Source organism: Phacochoerus africanus, chromosome 15 (assembly GCF_016906955.1).
Source record: "Phacochoerus africanus isolate WHEZ1 chromosome 15, ROS_Pafr_v1, whole genome shotgun sequence".
Taxonomy (NCBI): Eukaryota; Metazoa; Chordata; class Mammalia; order Artiodactyla; family Suidae; genus Phacochoerus; species Phacochoerus africanus.
The window spans coordinates 134,517,044-134,528,640 of NC_062558.1; the positions used below are offsets into that span (position 1 = coordinate 134,517,044).

General features: G+C 44.1%; 1 protein-coding gene across 1 annotated transcript in view; it reads left to right on the forward strand.

The window, feature by feature from the left end:
• ABRAXAS2 (abraxas 2, BRISC complex subunit) overlaps positions 1-7,643 on the forward strand; it is a 30,918-nt gene extending 23,275 nt beyond the window's left edge. The window contains exons 8-9 of the mRNA XM_047759940.1: positions 1,630-1,744; positions 5,469-7,643. Coding sequence (XP_047615896.1) covers positions 1,630-1,744; positions 5,469-5,941 — 588 coding nt within the window. The 3' untranslated portion in view covers positions 5,942-7,643. The remainder of the gene's footprint in view (positions 1-1,629; positions 1,745-5,468) is intronic.
• The last annotated feature ends 3,954 nt before the right edge of the window (positions 7,644-11,597 follow it).

Sequence of the window (11,597 nt, forward strand, 5' to 3'; positions counted from 1 at the left end):
AGCGTTAGCGTTTTCCCAGGGAAATGCAGTCCACGTTTAAAGCAGGATTGCTAAGGACGCAGCTGTCCCGTCACTTTACTCTAAGGAGAGACAGCACCGGGAGCACCGGAACTCGGGACAGCTCTGCTTCCCACTCACGTGGGAGGATGCAGGCGAGCCTCTTCATTCCTGGTCACTCATGCAACAAGTATTTATGGAAACGTCTCCTACAGGCCAGATCCTGAGCTAGGATCTGACAGTGCTTTCCCACGTTCTTTTCATCATCCCAGAGAGTTCTTAGGAGTGATTTGCTCTAAAACCCTAAGAACAAAAGAGCCTTTGAGAACAGGAAGGAACGTGGTGGGGCTGAAGAAGCCCTCCCAGGCCTGGAGAAAGCCTGGCTTTGAGGAGGAAAGCCCTAAGGGATAGAGAGAGGAATGAAGGCAGCCACTGAAAAAGGAAAGCAAACTGAGTTGAGCCCCGGGCAAAGAAGAAAGCATGCGAAGGGCAGCGTCCAGTGTTTGCGCTCCAGATTAGGGTCCTGGCACACGCAGCAGCGTCAGGAACTCTGAGACGGCCTCGCTCACGGGTGACCGGCCTACTTCCCTGCCCTTTCTGGTATTTCTGCTATGGAAGGAACGTGCAGTGAAAAACAGTTTTTTGTCCTGAATTCCTGACCGTGCTCTTTTCAGACTAACAGCACTGTCTAACAGGCTTCAAAGTGACTGTTAAACGTTTCATTGCCTATTGAATAAGGCCTGTCCTGCAAACACCAACATCACGTCCACTTCCCTGTAGGCATGGTGAAATCGCATTGATAATGGTCTCAAATAGTTACCTTTTCTTAAATCTTGACTTTGAAACAACTTTATCAGCTCTCTCTAATTATAGTTTCTGTGAAATAAATCTACATGTTGTCTGATTCTTGATTGCTGATTGTAAATAAAAGTTGAAAGCATCTCATTCCTGGGTTTCATTCATCCTTGCGTGCCAGCCTGGTATCAAAAATTCCTTCCCTAGAGTTCCTTTGTGGCTCAGCAGGTTGAGGACCCAGTGTTACCACTACTGCAGCTTTTGGTTAGATCTCTGGCCTGGGAACTTCCACATGCCACAGGTGCGGCCAAAAAGAAAAAATAAATCCCCTTTCATATTAATAAAAATGGGTAAGCAAGGGGAAAGATGAAATCTCTCTCATTTTATCTTTCTTTTTCAAAAACACATGAGCTAAATAGCATACTCTCTTAGACCTTCCTAATTTTGTTCTACCTTAGGTGTCTTCTTTTTTTTCTTTCTTTCTTTTTCTTTTTTTTGTCCTTTTTAGGGCCGCACCCATGGCATGTGGAAGTTTCCAGGTTAGGGGTCAAATCAGAGCTGTAGCTGTCAGCCCTCACCATGGCCGCAGCAACACGGGATCCGAGCCACGTCTGTGACCTACACCACAGCTCACGGCATCCTTAACCCCCCATCAAGGCCAGGGATCAAACCCACGTCCTTACAGATACTAGTCGGGTTCATTACCACTGAGCCACAATGGGAACGCCAGGTGTCTGCTTTTTAACTCTTCCATGGGTTATAATCAATGCTGTCTTTATGAAATGCCTTGTGCTTGTATTTGAAACTAATTGTTCTTTGCTGTCATTTTCCCCTCAGGCAGTGTGTGCAGACGTAGAAAAGAGTGAGCGAGTTGTTGAATCTTGTCAGGCAGAAGTGAACAAATTAAGAAGACAAATCATTCAGAGGAAGAATGAAAAAGAACAAGAAAGAAGTGAGTTTCCTATTAATCTTACCATTCAGTATCAAACGAAACAGTAAACTAGGTGACTTCATCTATACTCAGCAAGCCCCAAGTTAGGCCGTGGGGGAGGGCACCGACGTGTCTTCAGGCTTTTCCAAAGTTTTTCATGGCCTCCTGCTCACATCCCCGAACCGGAAGCAAAAGAAGACCAAAGGTAGAAAGGCTGAAGCGAGTTGGAGTAAACCCCGAGAAGCGATGCGGTCTGTTTACAGTGGGTGTGATGTTTCTGGCCTGCCATGCATGTGGGGACTGTGTCCTGTGTGCTTTAGAGCCACATAAAAGAGCTACCTAAGGTTCTCTTAACTTCCTGTTTGATGCCTAGGCAGGGTCCCAATGAAGGCTTTAAATGCCTCTCTCTTGGTGGCCGTGGATTCCTGGATACCATTAAGCTAAAGAACCAGCTGATTGAATGAGAATTAGGCCCAGGATCTATTGTATTTAGTTCCAGCGTGGTAACAGACATATTTGCTATAATGCCACCAGATTTAACATTCGTAAGTAAAATCTATAAAATACACGGCAAATAACATCAAGTGTAAACGAGAGAAGAGGATAACTTTTCAAATTTAATAATATTTGCAAACCAATTAAAATGTAATTTATATTTCCAGGTAAATGATGCCCGATCCATTTCTACTGTTACGTTTTTCTAAAAATAATCAGAAATGGCAGCGGGGATTTATGCATAGGAATGTTAATTACAACTTTGTAATTCTAAAATCTTGGAAACAACCTGTTAGAGTAGTTGAATAAACAACAGTAGAATAGTTGAATACATTTTGGTATTTCTATATAATGGAATATTGTATGGCCATTGAAGTGAATTTTTTTTTATTTTAATGATTTTAATTTTTTCCCATTAGAGCTGGTTTACGGTGTTCTTTCAATTTTCTACTGTGCAGCAAGGTGACCCAGTCACACATACTTGTATACGTTCTTTTTTCTCACATTATCCTGCTCCATCACAAGTGACAATAGATGTAGTTCCCAGTGCTACACAGCAGGATCTCATTGCTTATCCATTCCAAAGGCAATAGTCTGCATCTATTAACCCCAAGTTACCTATCCTTCCCACTCTCTCCCCCTCCCTCTTGGCAACCATGAGTCTCTTCTCCAAGTCCATGATTTTCTTTTCTGTGGAAAGGTTCATTTGTGCTGTATATTAGATTCCAGATATGTGATGTCATATGGTATTTGTCTTTCTCTTTCTGACTTACTTCACTTAGTATGAAAGTCTAGTTCCATCCATGTTGCTACAAATGGCATTATTTTGTTCTTTTTTATGGCTGAGTAGTAGTCCACTGTGTAAATATACTACATCTTCTTAATCCATTCAAATGTCGATGGACATTTAGGTTGTTTCCATGTCTTGGCTATTGTGAATAGTGCTACAGTAAACATACAGGTGCATGTGTGTTTTTCAAGGAAAGTTTTGTCTGGATATATGTCCAAGAGTGGGGTTGCTGGGTCATATGGTAGTTCTATGTGTAGTTTTCTAAGGTACCTCCATACTGTTCTCCGTAGTGGTGGTACCAGCTTACATTCCCACCAACAGTGCAAGAGGGTTCCCTTTTCTCCACACCCCTTCCAGTATTTGTTATTTGTGGACTTATTAATGTTGGCCATTCTGACTGGTATGAGGTGGTATCTCATGGTAGTTTTGATTTGCATTGCTTTAATAATCAGTGATGTTGGGCATTTTTTCATGTGCTTGTTGGCCATCTGTATTGAAGTGAATTTTTAATGACACAAGATAGTATATAATCTTTTTTTAAAATGATTTTAATTTTTTCCATTATAGTTGGTAGTATGTAATCTTATGAAAACACTAGGATATAAAATGATATAAACATATGATCTTGGCTCTGTTTAAAATACACATATACAGGAGTTCCTGTCATGGCACAGCGGAAACAAATCCAGCTAGTTATCTGTGAGGATGCTGATTCGATCCCTGGCCTCGCTCAGGGGATTGGGGATCCAGCGTGCCTGTGGCTGTAGTGTAGCTGTAGCTCCAATTCCACCCCTAGTCTGGAAACATCCATGCACTGAGGATATAGAAAAAACATGTACACACAAACACACACAGGCTCGATAATAAAACTGGAATTCAGAAAAGTTGGGGGCCTCACAACTAAAGTTTATGTCTTTTAACCCCAAATCTGTACTCTTTTCACCAAAATTTTAACAGTGTTATCTGGATAATAGAATCGCAGGCTATTTTGTTGTTGTTATTGTTCTTTTCTAAATTTTTATAAGTATGTATCATTTTAATAATATTTTTTAAATGTACTTAAAAGCAATTTAAGGCTACAAACTCATAGATGTGGAGGTGTTTCAGTTTGACCACAATAAAAATGCAGTAAAATTATGGCCTAGTTCCTGGAAAACTAGCCACTTACCAACCTTTTTTTGCTTTCCAGGGTTTCAACTGCAGCGTATGGAAGTTCCCAGGCTAGGGGTCCAATCACAGCTGCAGCTGCCAGCCTATACCACAGCCACAGCAACGCCAGATCCAAGCCACATTTGCAACCTACAACACAGCTTATAGCAACGCTGGATCCTTAACCTACTGAGCAGTGCCAGGGATTGAACCCCCATCCTCACAGATATTATTTGGATTTGTTACTGCTGAGCCACAACAGGAACTCTTGACCTTTTTTTTTTTGTCTTTTTGCCTTTTCTTGAGCCACTCTCGCGGCATATGGAGGTTCACAGGCTAGGGGTCTAATCGGAGCTATAGCCACTGGCCTACACCAGGGCCACAGCAACTCGGGATCCAAGCCTCATCTGCGACCCACACCACAGCTTATGGCAACGCCGGATCGTTAACCCACTGAGCAAGGGCAGGGACCAAACCCGCAACCTCATGGTTCCTAGTCGGATTCGTTAACCACTGTGCCACGACGGGAACTCTAGGAACTCTTGAACTTTTAAGAAGGAAGAGATATTGGAGTTCCTGTTGTGGCTCAGTGGTAATGAACCCCACTACTATCTATGAGGATGTGGGTTTGATCCCTGGCCTTGCTCAGTGGGTTTAGAATCCAGGTTGCCTTGGCTGTGCTGTAGGCTAGCAGCTGAAGCTCCGATTTGACCTCTAGCCCAGGAACTTCCATATACCACAAATATGGCCCTAAAAAGACAAAAAAAAAAAAAAAAAAGGGAAGAAGAAGAAGAAGGAGATGTTTAAGAGCATTTGAAAAGTAGTTGTCAAGAAGTATGTTTTTTGATGTGAAGCCTGCCAAGGAAAAAAGTCACATTCAAATGACTGCCAGGTGGTGAGGACTGCTTATTTTATCCTTCTGTCCCCACAGTCTTTGAGCACGGGAAGCAACAGGTGAGGGAATCAGCACCGGCTTTGGTTGAGTATCTGGGCCCCGCTTCCAGCGGTTCTCTTAGAGAAGTTCCCTCAACCTTTCTGCGCTCTGCTGCTTTGCCCATATGACGGAAACAGCGGGGGTAAATGATGGCAATGAGACTTGCCAGGGCGGTTTTGAGGCTTAAAGGAATTGCTGTATAGAAAGACATTTTGTCAGTTATAAAGTACTGTGCAAATGTAAAACAATTAATAGTGATACTAAATTTTGCCGCTTCGTTGCAGTTTCCCAGAACAGTCAGGTTGACCATTTAATGTATTGAAATGCAAAGCTGTGAAAATACCGAGTGTTACGATTTTCTTCCTGTTTTCACCCAGGACTGCAGCAGGCAATGCTGAGCAGGCAGATGCCATCTGAAAGTCTGGACCCAGCGTTCAGCCCTCGGCTGCCCTATCCTGGGTTTGCAGCTGAAGGTCGAAGTGCACTTGGAGACGCAGAAGCCTCTGATCCTCCTCCCCCTTATTCTGATCTTCACCCAAATAATCAAGAAAGTACTTTGAGCCACTCTCGCATGGAAACTAGCGTCTTTATGCCTCGACCTCAAGCCGTGGGCTCCTCCAGTTATGCCTCCACCAGTGCGGGACTGAAATACCCTGGAAGTGGCGGGGCGGACCCTCCTCCACCCCGAGGAGCAGCTGGAGACAGTGCCGAGGAGTCCGACGACAGTGATTATGAGAATTTGCTTGACCCCACAGAGCCCTCTACTAGCGAATACTCACATTCGAGGGATTCTCGGCCCGTGACACATCCCGACGGGGGCTCCAGGAACACTCAGACCTCCCAGATTTAACTAAACAAAAGGAACTCTCCACCGAGCGCTGTTTTCCTCCATCGCTTGTTGAGAGAGTTTTCTTGCAGACTTACTCTGGGGGACAGCTGCTCTCTCAGGCCCCTGGTCTCCCCAAGACAGGATTCCCTGGGCCCAGAACCTATAGGAGCCTCACATCTGCGGGCCTCACCTGCAGATGCAGTGTGCAGGTTTCACGACAGAATCATTAAGATAATCAAATTGTCCTCATTCTGGTGCGATTCATGGATGTACTGGTCAATTTAGGCAAAGATAAACTTATCAACTAGCTTCTGTTCTTTAAAATAAATTGGAATTTAGAGACTAAGCACAATTAGTCTATAAATGTTCTATAAATCAAAAACTTACCTCTTGCACTATCATGCCTTGAAATTTACTTTTTTTCAAAGGGAAACTAGTTTAGCAGCAGCCTTCAAAGAACCTTCTTTCTATGATGAGCCAAATTCATCTTTGCCAGAAAAGAAATTTTGATAATTCCAAGAAGCCTGTTTGGAACAAATCAGATGTACCTTCTTTTGTCTGCATGACTTTGTGAGATCAAAAGAGAGGGCTTTGTTTCAACTTTTTTCTACTAGCCTGATATGTATTGTCACTTAAAATGGTTGCCTTTAAAAAAAAAATGTAGAAATACTAATTACCAGTAAGTGATCATCCAAATAAGTATGTCATGAAATAAATGACTTATTTTTCTTGCGAGGAATTACAGTGACTGCTCTGTTGCACTAGCCACATTTATGGTCTGTGTCGTGGAGTCTTAAATGAAGGACACACAGCAGCGGACAACAGAAAGGAGTTATGTTCCAGGGCCGAGTTTTAGGAGGAACAGATTCCAGACCCAGTGGATTTAGCGAAGTTCACACGTCAGGAATATAACTCGCTTAGATCTGCTGACAGATCCTAGTGTTAGTTTTCTATGTGGAGGAAAGACACTTCCTAAACTGTTTGGGAATCTTGGGAATAAAGGTTCATTTCCAGTCTGAATAACCATCCCTTTTTTTAAGAAGTGGCCATTTGGAAGATAGCTGCGAATGTATAGAGACTTTGTGTTGGGCTGCGCTTACGTGTTTATTCAATTCCTGCTTGTTTTCTGGTCTTGCCCAGAATACCTGAAACCACTAAAGACGTTCTGAGCATGACAGGCTTCTGGTCTGGAAGTGGCCGGACCACCCACCCTCCCCTCACTGATGACGAGGTCAGCCCACGAAGCTAATGCTTTGGATGATAACTGCCTTTCCTTTGGACTAGTTCAGACCTGTAAGAATGAGGAAGTTGTTGAAGAGGCTTAAGATCCAGGTTCTGAAGAAGGTGGTTGGATTTTGTAGGAAGGTCGTTTACTCTCGTGTGACTGGAAATGAAGCGCTCGAGCTGCCGTCCTTCAGCTGTCTGCTCTGTGGGGTCTCTACCTTACCCTCCAGTTTTGTTGGCCTTAGACACTCTGCCATGCAGTTTGAAATGTTGCAGCCCCCGTATCTGCACATACGTTCCCATGTTTATCAGCTCCCTTCTAGCGGCTTCAGCACCAGTGTGAATTTCCTTTTTTTTTTTTTTTCCAAGTGCCATCGCCACCTCCTCTGTTCAGATTTTGACATTCAGGAAAATATTTTTATTTTTATGCCACACCAAAACCTACAATGTATATCTGACAAAGCAGTTAAATGTGACAATAAAAACTTACTTAATCATGGTACCATCGTTTTCCTGTCTGTCTCACCACTCACCAAGGTCTTGCTCAGTTTACTTACTCTGGCCGTTCTTAGTCGACTTCGCATGGTGTTTTAAAAGGCGTGAAAACTCATCTCTATACAGGTTTGGTCAGGCTGGTTTCCAGGGAATTCTTAAGAATACAGTTTACTAAAACGTTCCTGTTGACTTCAAGAATGTGTTGAATATCAAGTTATTGAGAGAACCGAGGATCAGTTGAGTAGAAAATTGAACCTTAGTCCCCAAAAGGCACCTTTCACATCAGAACTGTCCTTGTTTGAAGAGACTGCTCAGCCTGAAACACCCAACCATGGAGATGGTCGAGAAGTTCGTGCACTTTGCGTGTCCTTGGCGTTACAGAATCGCCTTAGAATGCGTGTCTGCTGGCTGGCTGACAGGTGCATTCTGGATTCTGTGGGGCCATTCCAGTTTAGTCCTGCATCTCTTCCAGAATCCAGGGTGACAGTCTGTGTTCAGCAGGGCTTTAAAATGTGAGTTGTAGCTTTTAGGATTCTATTCTATGTCTCCTCCAACGAATTTAGAGAAAAGAAGGCTGGATTCTCTTAACTCAGAAGTCTGGAAATGCTTAATAACGTGTAAGTGGCTTTTCTGGAAAAGGCTCAAGAGGTAAAAACAGAAACCTCATCCCCAAATATTCAAACCTTAAGAATATATATTTTTAAAATTTTAGACACAGTGGGGCAGTGACCATAACTGCTTTAATAAAAAGATTTAAATTGACCGGCTTGTGAATCCCTGTTTTAAGGAGGTCAAAAAACAGTTGGGGACTATAAAATTAAAATACAATAGAAAGAAGCAATGGTTATTAACCGAGTCCTGGGTCTGATTTGCCTCGAAGGTACGTTTCATTTCAGTTACTAAAAAATCACTCTTGCAAGGTTCTGCTTCATCCCTTCCCACAGCAAACCTTAATTCTGCTAGAGAGGGAGCCTGAAGGCAACTGGTTCTGCAAATGTGGTGCCAATAAATAGTGGAAAATGTTGATTTTCCAACTTTATGATGAACGGATTTGGGAAAAGTTCTGAGATTTAACTGCCGCCTTTTTTAAAGTGATTTTTGTCATGTCCTGAATAAGGTAATGGGGTCAGGACACTACCTCCACGCTGGGTCCCTCCCGGCCTGCTCTGAACTCTGGACGCTGGGGGAAGGGCACCCTCCAGCACTGAGGCTCTGGAACAACAACAGTTGTTTGTGTTTGTTTTTTGGGCCCTCCCTGTGGCGTGTGGAAGTTTCAGGATCAGAGGTTGAACGTGCACCACAGCAGCAGCCTGAGCCTCAGCAGTGACAAGGCCGGGTCTTTAACTCACTGTGCCACCAGGGCCGTCTGGAAGCTGTCCCTTTGAATACCATAGGCTACATGCAATCCAGAATGTAGCACCTGGAAGTGGCCTTCTGTTTGTGCAGATGTAGCAAAAGGTAGTGGCTTACAGCGTTTTTTTAATAACCGGAAACGAATGCTGATGATAGTGGAATGGCTGCGCTTTGGTACACTCGCAGAAGCGAGAGTCTGCAGCTACTCAAAGTGTTGAGGGAGACGTCAAGAAGATTTCTTGGCATGGAAGGATGCTTCTAGATACCAGATGAAGAAAACCGGGTTTCCAGAGAGTGTGTAGGGTGTGATCTGATTTTTGTGGGGGAACAATTGTACGTGATCGTCCAGTTGATAGAAGATAGTCTAGAAATGATACCGAAGTGGTGACAGGGGTTGAGCCTAGATCGTGGCGGTTCTTCCATCCTTCACGTGCTGTGTTTTCTAACATTTCTGCAATGAGTGTAAAATAAAAGACTCCAGGGATGTCGGGTCATTGGCTCCATCAGTTTTTTCATGCACAGCCCCCGAGGTGATTCTGGAAACATTCTCGATTATCTGGGTCTCTTCACCACACTTCATTTTTTTTTTTTGGATTGTGGCCAGTGTAAGGTCAGTCTTGTTGATGCTCACTTCCTTGTGTTCAACTTTTATTTCCAGATGGCCTTGTACTTACACTGGTTTTGCGTTGACACTGGTTTTTTTTTTTCCCCCAGTGAATCTAGAGCCATTTCCACTTTTCTTAGTTCAGAATCCATTGCCTAAATTTCCAGGAAGCACTTGAAAAATGCCTTCTGAGGTTGAAAGCGCTTCACAACTGGAGCAATTACTAATGATATTTCTCTAAGGCACAAGTGCTCACTACAAAATGCATTTTTGGAGTCTTAATACACAAGAATGACTTCTTTGATCTTGCAACTAACTCTGCGAGATTCACGTCCTGCTTGTGGTTATTCTCTCGCACGATGCCTTTCCTGCTCCAGGAGCCTTCGATTGTGTTACGTGTTGGGAGGTGTAGACCTTTGATAGTCCAATCCACAGACAAACAAGTCTGCGAGGGGTTTGATTCCATAGTAAATACATGCTTGCTTGGGACGTTCTCTGTGGCCAACTAGCTGTGGGCACTGCTCTATAGAGCTCAGGGCCGGCAGTCATGAATCTTGACTGATTAGAAACAGATGTGGTTCAGGGTTAGCTGTGCTGAAATGTGGGTCACCCAAAATGCCTTTCACGCATCCTACCTTGATTCACAGGGTGGGTGTGTTGGAGAAATCTGGGGACCATAAGTAACCACTGTCTAGCAGAAATAGCATCGGCCCTCTGTATCTGCGGGTCCTGCACGTGCAGATTCAGCCAGCCTAGGATTGAGCATATTCAGGGAAAAAAAACACTCTAGAAAGTTCTAAAAGACAGCATTTGAACTTTCCATGCCCTGGCAACTATTTATGTAGCATCTACATTATACTATGTATTGGACGTAACTTAGGGATTTAAGTAGAGTGGAAGACGTGTGTAGGTTATATGCAAACACACTACCATTTTATATAAAGGATTTGAGCGCCCTGGGTTTTGAGCATCTGTGGGGCCTGCACTGGGGGGCTGTGGGGGTACCCAGCCATCCCCCATGGGTACCAAGGAATGAATGTACTAAGTCCAAGGTAGATCTCTGCACGTGTGAAATGGCAAGTTGAGACTGACGTTGTGCAACTTGCATCCTTGGAAAGTTCTACATCTTCTCAGTCTGTCACAATCATACTCACTGTTAAGTCCCTGCTCAAGTGTCACCTCCTTTAGGGAAGCTTTCTAACTCACCTGGAAGGCCTGTGCAACCTCCTGCCTTGTTCAGACCTGTCTGGCCCCTGGCACACCTCTTGGTGTGGCACGCTGCATGCCATGTGGAGCTGTAGGCCCTACGTCTGACTCCCCAGTAGGAGGCGAGGCCTTCAAGGGCAGGAGAAGGATGGGGCCTCTCAGAATTCCCAGCACCAGCACAGGCTTGCATAGAGTGGTCGTCCATACAATAAGAGTTTGTTGCCTGAATGCTGAATAAAAGGAGGGGGACCCAAATAAAACTACCCATAGGTATACTAGTTTCTGAAGAATTAGGTGCAAAGACAGAGCCTCTCATGTGGAGAGGTTACTAGCAAAAAAATTTGACTTCTTTAAACGAACTTCTTTTTTTTTTGGCCAGGCCCGAGGCACGTGGAAGTTCCCAGGCCAGGGATCAAACTTGTGCCACAGTGGTAAAAATGCCAGATCCTTAACCCGCCAAGCCACCAGGGAACTCCTCCTAAAGAACTTCTCGATTGACGGTTTCCTACCAAGGCCTGTTTGAGCCATTACCTAGGGCACAGGCTACGTAGGCACAAACTGAGCAGAGTATAGAGCAAGACAGAGGACTGAGAATCAGATTTCTGCTCAGGATTCCACGATCTTATCTGTAAAATGGGCTTGAGGGTGATGCTACTCGCCCTCCTGAGGGAGTTCCTGAGAAATGTATAAACATGCCTTTGTAAACTGTAAAGCGTCCCAGAAGCAATTACCTGGCGGCTGGCCAGACCTCCTTTGAATGTCTTCCTGGTCAAGTGCTCCTGGAAGCCAAGGCTT